The 19755-nt window shown below is 45.9% G+C and overlaps 1 protein-coding gene across 1 annotated transcript; it reads right to left on the reverse strand.

Annotated features, from left to right (window-relative positions):
• Positions 1-2475: 2475 nt before the first annotated feature.
• Positions 2476-3991, reverse strand: LOC4328476 (B-box zinc finger protein 32). The gene has a single exon (XM_015768054.3). The coding sequence runs from the start codon at positions 3710-3712 to the stop codon at positions 3044-3046; it is 669 nt and encodes a 222-aa protein (XP_015623540.1). The 5' UTR covers positions 3713-3991; the 3' UTR covers positions 2476-3043.
• Between the last annotated feature and the right edge of the window lie 15764 nt (positions 3992-19755).

Raw genomic sequence — 19755 nt, forward strand, 5'->3', positions numbered from 1 at the left:
TGTTCTTGTATATCCAATTTGTTATTACGCTCAGTTACAGTACATTTACACTTACCGTCTATGTAGCACTCATAGTCAGTTACTCTATACCAAAGTTAAATTTTAGAATTATTTTGTCTCTCTATATTTACAATTGTCGGCATGTTTGTCTATTTTTCTTATGGTTATTTTATTTAAAACGGGCTATATCCATTGGTTAAAAGTTATGTAAAATTCGAAGCTATAAAACTCTAAAACAGTAAAATTCATGCATTTTGAAAAGGGCTTAAATATTACTCCCTCCATCCCTAAATGTTTGACACCGTTGACTTTTTAAAATATGTTTGACCATTCGTCTTATTCAAAAAATTTAAGCAATTATTAATTCTTTTCCTACCATTTGATTCATTGTTAAATATATTTTTATGTATACATATAGTTTTACATATTTCACAAAAGTTTTTGAATAAGACGAACGGTCAAATATGTTTAAAAAAATCAACGGCGTCAAACATTTAGGGAATGAGGTAGTATTATGCTAGACATAGTTGCATGCTATATGATGCCGAGAGATTCTCATGTTGCCCTTACAAAGTGGGTGTTACTACCATAATTGGGCATTGTTCACTACAGCCACAAAAAGAAAAAAAAAATGTAACGTCTCATATGTTACCGCAGTTACCATGTGGCTCTGTAATGGAGAGAATTTTACATGGTTTTTTTTCTTACTGGAGTATATTTTCAGTTTTTTTTAGAACAATTAGATTTTCAGTTACCAATCTTTAAAGTGGACAAGAAGCTTGAAAAAAAACTTTGTTAAGGTTAACCTTCTTCCCATAATACTAAGAAAAAAGTATAATATGTGTATTAGTTTGGATTGAGGTCAAACGTTTGGTAGTGCTCTTATCTTATCTTATTTATCTTATTTGATCATATTCTAGAAGTTTCTTCACTATACTATGAGAATTTGACTTTTATATTGGTACCAATCCAAATGTTAGCTGAATAATTTTACTTTACTAATATTTTAATATTGCTTTGGCATTGTCGATGAATTGGTAGGCTAAAGGCCGAGTCTAGTTGTTTTGGCAAAAAAAATTGACATATACGAACACATATTTGAAGTATTAAACGTAGACTAATAACAAAATAAATTATAGATTTCGTTTGCAAAGTGTGAGATGAATCTATTAAGCCTAATTAATCTGTTATTAGTAAATATTTACTGTAGCACCACATTGTCAAATCATGGCGTAATTAGGCTTAAAAGATTTGTCTCGCAATTTACATGTAAATTGTGCAATTGGTTTTTTTTCTACATTTAATACTCCATTTGATGTGACAGGAAAGTTGGAAGTTGAAGGGAACTAAACACAGGCCGAGTTTAGTTGTAAACTTTTTCTTTAAACTTCTAACTTTTCTATCACATCAAAACTTTCTTGCAGACATAAACTTTCAACTTTTTCATCACATCGTTTTAATTTCAACGGAACTTTTAATTTTAGCGTGAACTAAAACACACCCACAGTAAAAGAATCAAATAAGCCCATAGCACTAAAAAGTTGCAGTTAGGTGGAGTTGAAGGTCGCCGGGGGCGGGAGGGAGGGACCAGGTCAGGTGCGACGCTCCCTCCTGCTGGGCCGCGTGGCCGTGCTCACCGTGTCGCTCACTCACGCGCGTACGCAGTTGAAGCCGCCTCTCTCGCCGTCTCGCGTACGATCGCTACGAGAGGCCACCACGAGGCCTTTTTTTTTTCCTATCTGCTTCACTCCCTCTTGTTCCTCATGTTAAATACTTCATTCGTTTCGTTTCATAATGTAAGTCATTCTAGCATTTCCCACATTTATATTGGTGTTAATGAATCTAAATAGATATCCGATATGAATGTGAAAAATGCTAGAATGACTTACATTGTGGAACGGAGGGAGTATGTCTCATTTTGTATTAGGCCTAGTTTTTTTTTCAACTTAAAACTTCAATTTCGATTTTTGTTAGTATGTTTTTTAAAATGCTAAATGATATGTCTGTTACAAAAGTTTCTATATAGAAGTTATTTATGAAAATAAAATAAATTTATTTTTTAAATTTATAATAATAATGCTTAATTAAACATGTGTTAGTCATCTTTCTCGTTTCACGTACGCTAAAAATTTCTCTCCAACACGACAGAACGAACGTAGCCTTAGGGTTTATTCGGTTTGGAGATAAAGTAAAGGATTTTAATTTTTATGGATTAGTTTCTACAAGTACCATTTGGGATTTGTATGAATAAGATATAGGAAAATCAAATGAAAATGTTCCTTTCTTACAAGTCGTAGAGAGAAAATATATAAAAATATTCATCCACTCAAAAAAATTTCTATGGATTAATGGGTTCGTGTATTACTATTTCTCCACTTTTTTTTATTTTCATGGGTTGAAATTCTCTCAAACCAAATAAGCCATTGAGTTGTAATATTTTAGGAGGGAGGTAGCACGTGCTATCGGCTCAAAAGCGATCGGCAAGACATGAGGACAGCATTCCTTGATCATTGGCTCTTCCCATTCAAGCTAACACGACTGGGGGGTACACACTGTTGTTAGTGCTAACAATACTGTCCATACAAGTGGTAAGCCCAGTACATTGAGATACCAACTAACACCAAACACAAGACAGGACTAGCAAAGATTGGAAGGAAAAAAATATCGAGTTGGTAGTTGGTACTATACAATACAGGGAGACATTCTTGACCACATAAAGTCTAGTTGATCAAATCACCTTTAATTAATAACCAATTAATAACAAATCAAATTGTACTATCATCATTGTATACTAATACTACACAGAAAAATTAGAGTCCCATCCATTTGGATTTAGACTTGTGATTTGATGTTAACCACAAGAGAGGCCTTCCTAAACCACAAGATTTTTGGGTCCTTGATGGTGATTAAGAATTTGAGATTAATTTAATTAATTAGGGAGGAAGCAAACAAACAATCATTGCCCACAAGTTTCGCATTTTTAGTACTTTCTATCTCAGGCGGCCGGAAGATTCGTCGTGCGGTGGCCGGCGGCGGCGGCGGATCAGGAGCACTCGGCCCAGCCCTCCTCGGCGGCGGGCGGCGTCGACGCGCGCGCCATCCACGACGCCACCGTCAGGAGCAGCCTCGCCGGCACGTGCGCGCTGGCCTCCAGCCGCCGGAGCAGCGCGGCCTGTCCGGCGCCGGGGCGGCGGCGGCGACGGGAGGAGGAGGAGGCGACCTCCGACCAGAGCGCGGCGGCCATCGCGACGCGGATCGGGACGCGGGAGGCGGCGACGCCACGGCCCACCGCGCGGAGCGCCGCCCCGGCCGCGGCGGCGCGCCTGCGCGCCGCGCCCGACGACAACCCCATCCGCTTCGCCCACCCCTCCAGAACCGCCTCCGCGCGCGGGGCACGCCGCCCGCGCCGCCCCCTCCTCCTGACGTCCTCGCTCTCCACCGCCGCCGCCGCCGCCGCCGTGGACGACGCGGAGTCCGCCGTCGACACGCACGAGCTCGACGCCGTGGACCGGGCGTCATCCTCCTCATCCACCACCTCAACCCCCAACCGGCGGCGGCGGTGCCTGGACGCGAGGAAGTTGGCGCCGTGCACCTTGTCGTCACATACCAAGCAAAGAAACGCGGAGTCAGCGGCGCAGTGCACCGCGGCCACGCCCCCGCACAGCTCGCACCCGGCGCCACCACCGCCGCACTTGCCGTTGCCGACCTCCATTACAGGTTGCAAGAGGCTGGACTCTTGTGTCACTCGGTCGAACACCTGGCGGGGGTTTGCGTGGCTTTATACTACAGAGCAAAACAGGGACACCAGTCTCCGCGCGAGGGCGAGATGGCGATGGCGACCGGCGGGCGCAGGCGCGGGCGCGGCGCGCTTCGGGGAAACCGGCGGCGAGCGGGGGAAACCGGCGGCGAGCGGGGGAAACCGCGGGCGCGCGCGCGGACGGCGAGGGGGGAGGTTTGGTTGGGAGCGAGACGATGTGGATTGGAATGAGTCGAGAGTGCGAGGGGAGTGTGGCCTGTATTTAAAGAGGACCCGCGGCCACCGGCTTTGGTGGTGGCTGTGCCTCGCTCTCCTCTCCTCGCCCCCATCGACTAGTAGGATTTTACTTTGACCTTTTCCCGCTCGTTTGTACTACTAAATACTCCACTCCAACATGGTTTTTTTTTTACAAAGTTCTTTTTTTAAAGATTCAGGTGTGTTTATTTCGCGCTAAAATTTAAAGTTTGGTTGAAATTAAAACGATGTGACGGAAAAGTTGGAAGTTTGTATGTGTATGAAAGTTTTTTGGAACTAAACTCAGCTGAAGTCACAGTTTTTTATTGAATTATTTTTCATATATAACTTAGAGTATAACTATATTTAATTGAGCTATAACTATAATATTATAATCACATTGTAACATTCTAACTTCTATGTAGCTTACTCTCGGAGCTGTGTTGGCCAAGGGAAGGATAATGGTGTTCAACCTAAGGTAAAATATCAAGTGTTGGCTAGCGATATGGTCAAACAGGAACGATGTGGTTTTTAATGGTGTGTTAAAACTTTATTGTTTAAAAAAAATATATAGGTAACTTTTAGGGAGATTCATTGGGCGCAGTTTTGGTCTATGTTGCTTAAATTGGAGGATGACATTGTGTTAAAGAAAAAGTGTTTCTTCAACAGGAACATCGGGAGGAGATTAGAAACTTAACTTTGTATTTTTTTTTTGGTTGGTTAACTTTTGTTTGAGACATGTTCTTCGTGTAAGGGGTTGAGTCTTAACTCTTAAGCACTCTTGTATAAACTTTTGGCCGTGTAATCCATTTACAAAGTAGAGATCGGGTTTTAACTCATTATCTCAACAAGGAAAACAGCTGCAATTAGCACAAGTAATATGATGCCCTACAAATTGTTCTAAATTTAAAAGTCCCATCATTTGGCATATTAGAGAAAAAAGCAAAACGACTTATTTGTAAATAAAAAATAATTTATGAATAAAACTTTTTTATATGTGTTCTTAATAATCTAAAAGTAAAGGTTAAAAAATAAACTACGATGAAGTAAAACCTAAAAAAATTTCTAAATATAAGGTTTAAAATTTAAATTTTAGCTAATAAGTATAATTATATCTTCTATTATACGCAGAACAATTGTCGTACGGAAGCTGACCAATGGGCAGTCGGCGCAAGAGTTAATCCCTCATCTAACTGACGTAACTTTTAGAGCACCGCTACACGTACTAAATTTTTCTTACTAAATTTGTACTAACAATCATCTCAACCGTTTAATTCAAGTAGATGAAAGTTATAAAAAAAATCTAGATACACTTATAGCATGATATGTCAGTGTTAGTAAAAATTTAGTAAGAAAAAGTGAGTACGTATAGACTTTTCCTAACTTTTAACACCTAAAATATGTACTCCCGGGCAACATGATCTGATCATTTCCCTAGATCAAACTGAACCTTGTGTCTATCTAACAAAATATGACACACATGACAAATTTCTCTAACATATCCACCCAATCCCCTTCCATTCCGATCTTTCTCGTCGCCAACCATCCCAATTAACAAAAAAAACAATTACCACTTGTGAATAAACCACCATTCAGGTGTACTTTTCACATGACACTAGGAGTATTATTCTATACCATGTTGGAGTGATTATCTAAAAAAAAAACCATGTTGGAGTGATGCCCGAAATATATTATCTGTTCTTCTGACGAGCTAGCGGCCACCGTTAAACGACAGGTAAATAATTCTTAGTTAATTACTCCCTCCGTTTTAAAATATTTGACGCCGTTGACTTTTTAGCATATGTTTGACCGTTCGTCTTATTCAAAAAATTTAAGTAATTATTAATTCTTTTCCTATCATTAATTCATTGTTAAATATATTTTTATGTAGGCATATAATTTTACATATTTCACAAAAGTTTTTAAATAAGACGAACGGTCAAACATATGCTAAAAAGTCAACGGTGTCAAATATTTCGAAACGGAGGGAGTAGCTTGTGTGCTTAATGAAATTATGGACATACCTGAGCCGTTGGTTGGGGAGTCGTAGAGTGATCCTTGTCCACAAAAACCTCGTCGCCTTCGAAGAGAGAGGCCAGATTTTTTTTCTACTTTTTTTGGGGTCAAAAGAGAAATATTCTTTCACCTCTCCTGAAGGAAAAGTTTCTACCTAAGCTAGTTGCTTGGTTTCTTTCGGTTTGGAATTTTCTAATTAATCTCCAATTTGAGCTTTTGGATTGGGAGATAGAGAGATAGACATAATTAGTATGAATAATGTTGTTTTCCTGTTCACTCTATCTCTAGTTTGTATGGGGCCATGAGTGATGGAATGTCCACTGAATTATTGCTTATGAAAATGTTATCCAGTGTCAAATCGATCTATTTGATCTGTCTATTAGCTAGCTTCTCTTTTCATCATGCTCTGTATGTATGGACCAAATCCTGATTATTAGATGATTAGTTTAGATAATGATGCATTTCCTTTTCTGGTGATGCAGGTCCACATGCATATCAGCATATGATGCACCTAATTTATATATACATTTTTTCAAGGATGACACACCTGATTGATCTGACCATCCTTCTTTTGTCAAGATCAATCTTTCTTACATAATATAAAATGATTTGAACAACAATCTCAATAGCACAGTTACACAACAAATCACAGCCAGTTTGGTTTAGAGCCATACCAAAATATTGATAGTGTCAAATTTTAAGCAACTTTTGACACTATCAACTTTTGGCACCATTAAATTTGGTAGGACAAATTTGCTACTACCTAACAGATGGAGCTAGTAAAAATGGGCACCAATCCAATATCTAGAAACACTGTTTAAAAGTACTACTAACAAAGAATTGGTAGGACAAAAACTAGTCCTAAATGATACATGGTTCATATATATAGTACCATTTCCGTATCATAATAATTGTAATTGTAGATTGTTTAGCATATATTAAGATTTGAGAAGAAAACTATAATGTCTCTCATTAAATGACATATTACGTGAGAGTAGGAAAGTAACTAAGGGTAGAATATATAGGATAAAAATTTAAATGAGGAGTGATTGATAGAACAGTTAATACTCTGTAGCGACAATTATTTTAAGACAAATTCTAAATACTATAAATACAATTCATTTGGGATGGAGTAGTATATGATTTTTTTACACATGCTACAGTAAGAAATCTTCTCATGGTCATGGCATGGGACGCAAAAAGAAAAAAGGAAAAAAAAGAATCTGATCAACCTTTTGTTGGCATTTTTATATTTGTGAGGGTAGGAGAGGTGACAGCATGCGATGGCCGATGGAGACCATGCGATTAACTAGAAAAATGATTTTAGGGAGTTAGGCACCGGAGCGCTCGTGGCTCCGATCGTCGCCCGTTAAAAGATTCCCATGGTGTGGGGTCATGATCATGAGAGATGAGCTTGTGTGGACTACAATCCTTAGCTAATTAATCACCGTTAATCAGAGGCTTTAATACGCTAATAAAGCGTAATTTGTGTGTGTGTGTGTGTTTAATTAGACACGTACATCTGCAGAGACGACGTCGACGACGAGCTAGTAACGTCTGGGAGCTGGATCAGATCATGGCGTGTCGCGTGATCATAGGGTTTGGTTTTTGGAGGACAGGGAGACCACTAGACCAGCTGACGTGGTTCCTTTCTTTGCGGTTCATATACGCAACAACGCCTCCCAGGACCCAGGTGGCTTTGGCTTTTGTTTCTACTCTCTTTAAAAACCAATGTATTAGATGTGATGTTTTAGAGCAAGGCTAATAATACAGCCGACCTGTTGACTATAAGGTTCTTTATAGCCTTCTCTTAGCCTACTCATATAAATAGTTAGCTCTTTACAATTGATACATGGCCCACTTGTCTCTCTCACAGAGTTTTTTTTGTTCTTGTGTCTAAGCCGGTTATTAGTTTACAGCCCGTTTCTCCTCTCTCCTCTCTTCTCTCCTATATCTCAGCATTTAGCTGGCTTATAGCCTACTATTATACTTGCTCTTATAGTCCAACGAATCTAAACAGACTCATTGGACTATAAAACATCCCATCGAATACTAAGTTGTTTTTTTGGACGGAGTGAGTACTCACTAAACATAAAAGATAAAACACGAAAAAAATCATTAGCATACGGAGGGAGTACTCACTAAACATAAAAGATAAAACACGAAAAAAATCATTAGCATATATGATTAATTGAGTTTTAATTATTATACTCTTAACGAATAATTTTATCTTTCGTTTTAAAACAACTTAAATTCATATTTTATATATATATATATATATATATATATATATATATATATATATATATATATATATATATATATATATATATATATATATATATATATATATATATATATATATATATATATATATATATATATATATATATATATATATATATATATATATATATATAAAGTTTTCATACAGAATGTAATGTTTAATAATTTAAAAAGCATGCAATGAAAATCGAGGTAAGCCATGTATCTTGATCAAGTTAAAACATATGCCTAGGTGAGGTAATACTAAGCCTTGTTTAAGCTCTAGGTAGCAGCAGATTAGTGGTCTAAAAACATGATATTTACTCTAGAATTTGTATAGAACGATTAATCGATATGTTATTAATGTAACTGTGTACATCCTGATATGTGGATTTATGTCTAATTTCTGAAAATATATAATTCAATCAAACTTTTTTCTTAAAAAAAATAAAACCCATCTAGATGCATAATTGTCGGTGACATGGGACCGGGAGTATCATGACTTAGAGACTTGAGGCAGACACGATCACCCACGTGGCCTAACCCCCTCGGGGGGGTCGGGCCCGAGGGTGATACGGCCGCCCTTCTCTTTGTCTCCCCGAGGGGTCGGACCGCTCCCGTCTCGGCCCCGAGGGCCGAGGCGCCCCGACCCCTTGTGGGTTTTGCGCCGCGTATATGGGGAAGGTGAGCATAGCGGGGCTCACCTAACCACATTTATTGCGGTTTGGACGAGCGCGTCACGCCGCATGTAACGCAGTGCAGCGCACTCGTTTATCCGGTCTGTGACCAGTCACAGACCGATCAGATCGTGGGTTAGGTGGCGACAGGCGGTCTGACGCACGCCTCGCCCCATCCCGTCAGGATGAGAGCCTCCAAGCACTCGTCCCTAGCCGGAACCGGCGTGTTAGCTCCTGGAGATGGCACGTTGGTTCCGGTCAGATATATGCCAGGCTTCATCCTAACCATTACAGGCAAGATATTGTATGAAGAGGGGCGAACATGCAGATTGATAAACTGACGCGTGGTGGACAAGAATGACCGATTTGTGACCGGTCTGACACTGATCATGTCGTCAGCAGACAGCCATGTTCCCACGTCGCGCCTGCTTCCGGCGGAAGTGGAGGTAGGTATGGGCCGTCCCATCAGAAGGTCATTCGGACGGCAGCCATACAAATCTCCGTCCATTAATGAAGAGAAGTCAAGTTGGAGGGAAGAGAGGATGAGTCCCCACACAAAAGAAAGAGAGAGAGAGATGGTGCATGTGGTATCCCCTTGAGATATAAAAGGAGGACCTTGCCCACTTAGAGGAAAAGAAGGAGGAGAAAACGATCCCGGAACGATCGGGGGCTGGCTCGCACTTTGTAACTTCTTCATACACAGATCCACCAAAACACAGGAGTAGGGTATTACGCTTCTCAGCGGCCCGAACCTGTATACATCGCCCGTGTCTTGTGTTTTTTCCATTCTCGCGAACCTTCCACACACAGACTAGGAGCTTAGAATCTCACCCAGGGCCCTCGGCCGAACCGGCAAAGGGGGGCCTGCGCGGTCTCCCGGTGAGGAGCCCCACGCTCCGTCATCTGGCGCGCCAGGTAGGGGGTTCTGCGTGTGTTCTTCTAAGCTCTCGCACTCTTTCGTGTGCGCCAAGCTTTTCCTGTTCAGCCCAATGGCTGAACAAGCAAAGGCGCACAACCTCTCTCCGAGTGTTAGCGGTGACGACGGGGAGCCAAACCCACGCCGTCGAGCTCGTACTCCACCGCCCCCTCCACGCCAAAGTCCTAGGCGGGAGGAGGCGCTCGAGAGGGTCGAAGGATCTGCGACTTCGACATCCACGGGTGATGGGGAAGTGCGGCGAGATGGGGAGCGTCGTCTCCTCGTCTACGGCGACGGCAGCACGCCCCAGGGCGCGCTCCAAGCTGCGGGCGCGCTCCTACGTCACCCGCCCATTGTCCCTGACCCGGAGTCTCCAGCCCAACGTTGGCTGGACGACGTGGCCAACTTGGTCATGACGGCACGGCAGCGCCTAGGTGCTGGTGGGCGGTCCTCCGCCACCAAGACCTCTGGCGCTGCTACCACCGGCTCCGTGTCGTCAAGGCGGAGGGCGCGGCGAGCGGCGGCTGTTGCTCGCCATTCGGCCGCCACTCCTTCGTCAGCGCCTCCGACCCAGGAAGATCTGCGTGGGGGGCCGGATGCCCGCATCAGTATCGAGCGCCGGCGTAATGGCCGACGTGCTGCCCACGCAACGGAGGGCGCCTCCTCGTCCGGAGTGTCACATCAACACGGACGCGGGGATCAGCCCTCCGTGCCCCCGGTTGGTGGTGTCGGCTGTAGAGCCTTTGTGGCGAGCCTTCGGAACGTCCGTTGGCCCCCAAGGTTCCGGCCCACCATCGCCGAAAAATATGACGGGAGCGTCAACCCCGCCGAGTTTCTCCAGGTCTACACGACCGGGATCGAGGCCGCCGGGGGTGACGACAGGGTCATGGCGAATTTCTTTCCCATGGCCCTGAAGGGACAGGCACGGGGTTGGCTAATGAACTTGCCACCCGCGTCCGTCCACTCTTGGGAGGATTTGTGCCAACAGTTCACCATGAACTTTCAAGGCACATATCCGCGCCCAGGTGAAGAAGCGGACTTACATGCAGTCCAGCGAAGGGATGATGAGTCACTTCGCTCATACATTCAGCGGTTCTGTCAAGTCCGCAACACCATACCATGCATCCCTGCACACGCGGTGATCTACGCGTTCAGGGGGGGTGTGCGGCACAACCGCATGCTCGAAAAGATCGCCTCCAAAGAGCCCCAGACTACCGCGGAGCTTTTTCAGCTCGCGGACCGAGTGGCTCGCAAGGAGGAGGCCTGGACTTGGAACCCCTCCGGTTCCGGTGTGGCAGCTTCGGCCGCCCCCGGGTCCGCCGCTCGGTCAGGGCGGCGGGACAGGAGGAGGAAGAAGAGGTCGGCCCATTCCGACGACGAGGGTCATGTCCTCGCCGTCGAAGGCATTTCGCTGGCCACCCGAAAGAGGAGGCCTGCGAGCGACAAAAAGAAGGAAGCCGACGCTCCCTGACCTCGGCTACTTGGAAGAGCGAAGGTGGCGCGCGGCCCTTCGAGCCGCGCGCTACCAGCAGAGCCTGCGGCGCTACCATCAGCGCCACGTCCGGGCCCGATCACTCTGCGTCGACGACCTCGTCCTACGCCGTGTCCAAACGCGTGCTGGACTGAGCAAACTCTCACCAATGTGGGAGGGTCCGTATCGAGTGATCGGCGTCCCCCGGCCGGGCTTCGTTTGGCTGGCCACGGGCGACGGCACAGAGCTGCCTAACCCGTGGAACATCGAACACCTTCGTCGCTTCTACCCCTAGTGGGGGTCGGGTGTCAGGTCTTGGGCTCGGGCCAACCCCGCACCCCCCGGGGCGTGCAGGGTTGGCCGGGGGCTTATCTTTTTTCTCTTCCGTATTTCAATAAAAGCATTTTCGATTTCCTAAAGGCTGTGTCTGTGCTTTTGTTTCCTTTTGAAGAATCTTGACTTGAAATAGGTCACTTGTGCTCAATCCTACCCTCGGGGGCTCGGGTCGGCTAAAATCGCCAAAAGGGGCCCAGAACCGAGCCGTGCCCCGGGACGTGGTGAACTCCGGGGGGGAATCGGCAAAAACCCACAATCGGGTCACCCATAACCCTCGGTCACCACGCTCCCGGCCTGGCCAGTCTCGACATGTGGATCTCCCCAGGCACTAGCCTTGACCCGCGCCGTTTGAGGCTGGGACCTGGGCACGAGCCCTTGTTCAAGCCAAGACACAGAAGGACCGTGGCACAGACCATCCTCGTCTCATACACAGAACAAATGAAATTGACACAAAAATTTCCTCTTTATTTGATTGCAGATTAAATCAGCCTATAACAAGAAGGGGGCCCGAAGGCCTCGGAAGAAGAAGGAAAAGCTATTAAGATTGGCGGAGGCCTGGGGGCTCACTCCGACGTGCCCGGGTAGCCGGCCTCGCCGTCGCTGTCGTCCGCACCGTCGTCACCGCACTCCTTGTCGGAGTTAAAGGCAAACGCGAAGCCGAGGGGCCGCTCATTATTGTCGGTCGGTTTTCCCTTGCTGATGCGCGCGATTTGCGACCGCCGGGATTCTGCCCGAAGAGAGAGAGAGCAGGGAGGAGAGGCCCCCGAGCCGAACGGCGGCCCAAGGCCCCCGACGGCCGGAGCTGGCCCTCCGCCTGCTTGTCCGACGGTGCCAGGCGCCCACGACCCCCAGGATGGCCCCGAGGCCACTGCGGGAAGGCCGCGCCTGTCGCCCTCTGACCCCGAGGTCGTCGGCACAGAAGCCGAGTGCGCCCCGCGTGGCCTCTCGGATGGAGAGCGCCCTGGAGATGTGGCCCCTGACGAAGAAGATCGGCCCCGCCGAAAGGTGCAGCGGCCCGTCTACTTCGTTAGCGAGGCCCTCCGGGACGCTGAGACCCGATACCTTCAGGCCCAGAAGATGCTTTACGCTATCCTGATAACTTCGAGGAAGTTGCGCCATTATTTCCAGGCGCATCGGGTCACGGTGGTTACGTCTTATCCCCTCGGCCAAATCTTGTATAACCGAGAGGGTACTGGACGGGTGGTGAAATGGGCAATCGAACTCTCTGAATTCGATTTGCGCTTTGAACCAAGCCACGCGATCAAGAGCCAGGCCCTCGCCGACTTTGTGGTGGAGTGGACCCCAGCTCCCGAGCTCGTCTCTGTCCCCGAGGCCAGCTCGAGCTCATCGCAGCTGCCTCACACCGCCCTCTGGGTGATGTAGTTCAACGGCACCTGTAGGAACCGGCCCCACCTGTCACCAGGCCTTAGAAGTGGCGTCACGCCCGACCGCTTCCCTCGGGGAGGGCGATCGCCCTGGCATAACGCCGGGGGCTACTGTCGGTGACATGGGACCGGGAGTATCATGACTTAGAGACTTGAGGCAGACACGATCACCCACGTGGCCTAACCCCCTCGGGGGGGTCAGGCCCGAGGGTGATACGGCCGCCCTTCTCTTTGTCTCCCCGAGGGGTCGGACCGCTCCCGTCTCGGCCCCGAGGGCCGAGGCGCCCCGACCCCTTATGGGTTTTGCGCCGCGTATATGGGGAAGGTGAGCATAGCGGGGCTCACCTAACCACATTTATTGCGGTTTGGACGAGCGCGTCACGCCGCATGTAACGCAGTGCAGCGCACTCGTTTATCCGGTCTGTGACCAGTCACAGACCGATCAGATCGTGGGTTAGGTGGCGACAGGCGGTCTGACGCACGCCTCGCCCCATCCCGTCAGGATGAGAGCCTCCAAGCACTCGTCCCTAGCCGGAACCGGCGTGTTAGCTCCTGGAGATGGCACGTTGGTTCCGGTCAGATATATGCCAGGCTTCATCCTAACCATTACAGGCAAGATATTGTATGAAGAGGGGCGAACATGCAGATTGATAAACTGACGCGTGGTGGACAAGAATGACCGATTTGTGACCGGTCTGACACTGATCATGTCGTCAGCAGACAGCCATGTTCCCACGTCGCGCCTGCTTCCGACGGAAGTGGAGGTAGGTATGGGCCGTCCCATCAGAAGGTCATTCGGACGGCAGCCATACAAATCTCCGTCCATTAATGAAGAGAAGTCAAGTTGGAGGGAAGAGAGGATGAGTCCCCACACAAAAGAAAGAGAGAGAGAGATGGTGCATGTGGTATCCCCTTGAGATATAAAAGGAGGACCTTGCCCACTTAGAGGAAAAGAAGGAGGAGAAAACGATCCCGGAACGATCGGGGGCTGGCTCGCACTTTGTAACTTCTTCATACACAGATCCACCAAAACACAGGAGTAGGGTATTACGCTTCTCAGCGGCCCGAACCTGTATACATCGCCCGTGTCTTGTGTTTTTTCCATTCTCGCGAACCTTCCACACACAGACTAGGAGCTTAGAATCTCACCTAGGGCCCCCGGCCGAACCGGCAAAGGGGGGCCTGCGCGGTCTCCCGGTGAGGAGCCCCACGCTCCGTCAATAATACTATGATATGTCTCATCTACTTCTAATTTATTATATTTTGGAATGGAAGGAGTATATAAGCGGGGAAAAGTATAGTAGGAGTAACTTGATGGATGATTGTCACCGTACCAGACATAAATTAGTTTGTTGCCTCTTTTTGTTATTAAAATCCCATTTGCTAATACTAGTAAAAAGAAAGTCCGATTTTGGTTAGTCGTTTTTTAACCCTGGCTCCGATCGCATCCACGGTAGTAGCTGCTGCTGCTGCGTACGTGCAGCTATCTCATCCAACAACAGAAAGAAGGGAAAAAAAAAACGCGCACGTCCCCGGTCGGTTCGGTCGACTGTGTATGGACGGCCGCAACCGCACGCACACACTCACCGTGTCGAACACAGCAGCAGCTGGTGGCTTTGTAGCCCTAGGTCCCGTAAAAAACTAATCTAGAACCGAATATAACATATATTTTAGTACTACGAATCTAGATACTTCCTTCATCTTATAAAAAACCAATATAGTATTGGATGTGACACATCCTAGTACTAATAAATGACCAGCTAAAATATGTCACATCCAGTACTAGATTCGCTGTATAAGAATATGTCACATCCAGGACTAGACTCGTTTTTTTATAGAGAGAGTATGTTTCTATATATAAAGATTGATAATACTAGAATGTGTCATATTTCGATATTATTGGTTTAAAGCATTACTGGAGTTACAATATATAATATGTTATATTCGGTATTAGGTTTGGTTTTTTATGCAACAGAGTGAGTATCTGGCTCCCTACCCGATCGAGCACGTCACGCAAACCGACCCCGATCCGTCCGTCCGTCCATTCATCCATCGTACTCCCTCCGTCCCAGGATATAAGAAGTTTTAGAGTTGGACACTGTTATTAAGAAAATAGGTAAAAGTGAGGGCCCCATTGATTCAAAGGAAATTCATAGGTATTTTAGAGAATTTCATTCCTATAGTAATTTTTCTTATATAGCCCTTTGAATCAAAGGAATGGATCCTATGAAATCCTATGAAATTCCTATGAAATGACTCTTCCCATGTAAGTTTTGGAGGAAATTTAACATGAGGTAGAACCTCATGAAAAGAATCCTTTGAGTCTTTATCTCTCCTCAAATTCCTGTATTTTTCCTGTGGCCCAATTAAACAGTCATTCCTATGTTTTTCCTGTGTTTTGCAATCATCTGTTTTACACTTGCATTCCTATCAGAATCCTATGTTTTTCCTATTCCTCTGTTTTTTCATTCCTATGATTCAAAGAGGCCCTGAATGGTGAAGGGTTGTGATTGGATGAGTAATGGAGATAGTTGGGAAAAGTGAATGACATAGGGTTGTGATTGGTTGGAAAGAGAATGCTGGTGGAGAAGTTACTCCCCTCGTTTCACAATGTAAGTCATTTTAGTATTTTCCACATTTATATTGATGTTATATGTCTAAGAAATATTAGAATGACTTATATTGTGAAACGGAGGAAGTATTATGGGATAAATCCTAAAGACTAAAAGTTGTTATATTTTGGAACGGATGCAGCAGTAGTATATACTTTTTTTTGAGAACAGCAGTAGTATGGTACTTACGTGCAGCCTTGCGTATCAGTCACTCGATCGATCCGACGAGGGCGAGACGGAGCAGATGGATGGATGGATGGGGTTCGCCAGGTGGAGGCCGGCTTTGCTGTCGCCAGTTCCACGGCCTGCAGGCGCGTCGGATGGGAGTCAGTCCCCACCCTATGCCTAGGCGAGTAGAGTAGGCCACCTGCCCCTGGCCGTACATATGTCCCGTTCAGGAAGGCGGTGCGGTGGTGGGTACTGTACGTGTTCTTGGGACCGAGATAAGAGAGGCTGCGATGCATCTGCACCTGCTCCCAGCCTCCCACCACCATTCAGCGGATACTTCTATCATTTTTGGCGAATTCTGTTTCTGTCATCACGCTGGAGCTATGATGATCGCTTCTTCTGAAAGGAATTAGCGTTTTTCTTTACTCCCTCGTTACGAAGGCTTTCACGGTGCACGGAGTTATTATTTAGCACGAACCGACTATCTCAGATATTCGGCTCCATGTTATCTGGTCTATTTTGTTGCCCCCACAAAGAACCGGGAGCCAAATTAAGCTACAGGTTCCTCGTCATAATTTACAAATATAGGCTCATACTCTCTGTCCCATATCACTAGGGAAGGGATAGAGAGGACTGGCAGGAGGAGAGGCCCTCGTCATCATACCCGTGCTTCACGCCGATGGGCTTGTCAGCCAAGGAAAGAGGGTGACACTGTGGCCGCGAAAGAGAAGGGATGAGGGGGGAGGGGGGTGAGTAGCATCACTGCCATTCTTGTCCTCGTTGTCCCTTGAGGTGGTGTCGAACGTCGCGTCGAGAGGAAAGGGGGTAAGGTGGTGTCGGATCCTATGAGCAGCTGACGCTACCCAAGGCCGGATCCGATGAGCCCCAAGTCGGATTCGGCGAGCATAGCAGCACCGTCATCTCCCGCGGCGGCCACCCCGACAAGGAGAGGTAGTGCTCCACCCGGCGCCGTCATCGCTCTGCTCGGCACGGTCGCCAAATCCGCCCCCAAGCACATTGTTCCCTTCTTCTATGCTTGGCTAGATCTGGTCACTCCGCCCGACACCTCGCTTTCTTCGCCCAGCACCTCAGCTTCCTCCGCCGATGGAGAAAGACAGAGAGGAGAGAGGGGGATGAAAAGTGGGAGAGGAGTTATTGGTGGGACCCACTACAAATACAATGAGTGTGTATCCTTAGAGGGGCTTGGGCCTAGGTGGCAACCGAGGCCCAACAAGTGCAATACCTTCACTCCTATCGCCCTAAGTTTGTTTTGACTTATGTAAGATTTACAAATTTGCCGTTGGTTTTTTTAATTTGAAATATGCCAGTATGCCACTTGAACGATAGTTCTGGTGGTATTTTTATAATTTTTTAGTGACATTCTTGCAATAACGATTCAAACTAGTGGTAAATTTACAATTGCCCCTAAAAAAAATTATGTTGCAATTGCTTACTCTTGTACTCGCGATCCGAGTGCCAAAGCTAAATGCAGAAAACAAACAATTCTAAAAGTAAGTTCTAGTACAATTTAGAATTTACTACAGTTTATAAACAACTGCTCAAACCAAAAAGGTTCTCAATTTTTTTGTGTACAGTTCAGTTTTTTTTTTTTTTGGAGAACACCTTGGCTAGAGCTTGGATCCGACCCAAAAAGGTTCACTTCCGTAAGCTGGATCGGACAACCGTGCTTAGCTTCTCCACCACCAAGTTCTTGGCAATTTAATCGTGGTGCCATAGGCCTGATAATGATTTCATCAACAACTAGCTACATGAATTGATGGATACTTTTGGTATTAATCGCTTGAGAAAACCCCATCTTCGGTCTTCCGGTCGATCATAAACACATCAGATAGGCGTATGGTTCACATGTTGGTGGTTTCTTTAAGGCTTCGATTAGTGCACGCGGAATTTTCTCTAGAAGGAACACCAGAAGGAAACATCCGCTTTCACTGGATCTGGATGTGAATTTTTCTCAAGATTTTCCGGTAGGCATCATGCTCCTCCGAATTCCCTTGAAGTTTTCATTGTTCGCTCCAATAACCGCTCATTTTTTTGTTAAAATTCTACAAATTGGCATGCTTCTTTTCTTCTTTCACCTTTGCGAATTGCGATGAATACATGCCACCTAGCGTATTTCTAGCGTGCCGGCACCCGGCAGTCAAAACGAAGACGTGCGGTCAAAAACGTACTCCCTCCGTGTGCATACATGATTTTCCGCACCCAACTTTAACCGATTTTCCGCACCCAACTTTAACCGTTCGTCTTGTTTGAATTTTTTTTAAAAAAAAATTAAAAACATAAGTCAAGAGTAAAGTAATTTTTATGTTTTATTATCTCAGCAACAAAAATGCTAATTATAAAAAAAATTTCAAATAAAACGGTCGATTAAAGTTGGACGCAAAAACTCATAGTTGCGCTTATTTTAGGACGGAGGTAGCAAGAGAAGCTCTGCAAAATGCCAAACCCGGCTGTTCTGATAGGACGGGCCCACACGACCCGGAAAACCGAGACCAGCCACAAAAACGGGAGATGCCATCCATCCGTCCTTCCGGTTCGATGCATCGGGTCACCTTCCTCCAGCAACAAGCCAACAACGACAAGTCTCGACGAGATTCATGCACGATGAAGTCACGCGTGCGATGAGAAAACCGCACGCGTGTCTGTAGCATGGCAAAACCAGGGATGCGCCACTTGTGCCGCTGCGACTTGAAGCTCACTCGCATAGTACATTCGGTTACTTCCATGTTGCTTTCAGGCCAAAGAGAGTACACGTTTGGTTCAAATTCAACCCGTTATAACTTGGGAGTTGCTTCCTGCGATGTCACGCATGATCTGCCCGCCATGATTCTGCAGGATCAGTAAAGATCCCACTATTCAGCAACCAACTGCAATTGGCAAGGCAAAGATATGCATGAGTGTGACAGTGAGATGAGAGCTAATATGAACCACTACAATTCTAATTCTGTTCAGGTTAAGAAAAGAAAACCGGGGAGACCCAAAACCATTCATGAAACCTGCACATCTGATCTGCATTTCATCGGTCAGGAATGCAGTTGATCTCACTGATATTTGGTAATAACTATATAAACTATGGAGTCTTCACAGCTGAAAGAAAATAAAAAATCATCGATGAAATAAAAGTTCAATGTACCATGGATCATCATATCAACGGCAACCACAGGACAGTGCGGTTGATCCATTGATGTGGACCAGCTAACCTATATAACCATCCTTACACAGATGGACCACTACAAGATTGAGGCCTTGGCAATGGTAATAGACACTCGTTTATCCGAGTGACATTTGTGGGGGAGAAAGCGAGAGGGGCTAAGGCACTTGGCAGAGGAGAGAGCCCCCTGCTACGGCAACTCTTGCCAGCCTCATAATATCGGTACTGTGCAACTTGGCACCACCCACATGGCAATATGGCACGGCAAAACTGCTTTCTGAAACCAGGTGCAGGTTCCCTAGCTCAATGTGCCTGTGCAAGGCAACTAACCTTCTTGTGGCCGGGCACCTGTGTACGTGTCACTGTCCTAAATGGGGAGTTCTGCAAATTGCAATTCCTATGGTTCTAAATAAGTAGAGGTTTTAATGATTTGATGAGTGCATCTACTTATCTAGATTTTTTTCCCCTTCAAAACAGTAGGCATCCCAGAAAAGTAGGTGAAAGCAACAAAGTATAGGAGCGCATTACTCCAATCAAAGCAGATGATCATGTTATACTCTAGAAAAAAAAGGCAAATATTTTTTTTTAGTCGGCAAGAAGTTATCCAAAAGCATAGGTGGGATCTATGCTTCCAGTGTTGACACAGTAAAGTTTTCTCTGTTCCAAAAGGTGAAAAAGGATACAAAACGTTTCTAACTCAAGCACATACGGAAGCAAGTGAAATAGTAGATGGTTGGAGCTATCAGTAC

The sequence above is a fragment of the Oryza sativa genome, chromosome 2 (genome assembly GCF_034140825.1).
Source record: "Oryza sativa Japonica Group chromosome 2, ASM3414082v1".
In the NCBI taxonomy this organism is placed as follows: Eukaryota; Viridiplantae; Streptophyta; class Magnoliopsida; order Poales; family Poaceae; genus Oryza; species Oryza sativa.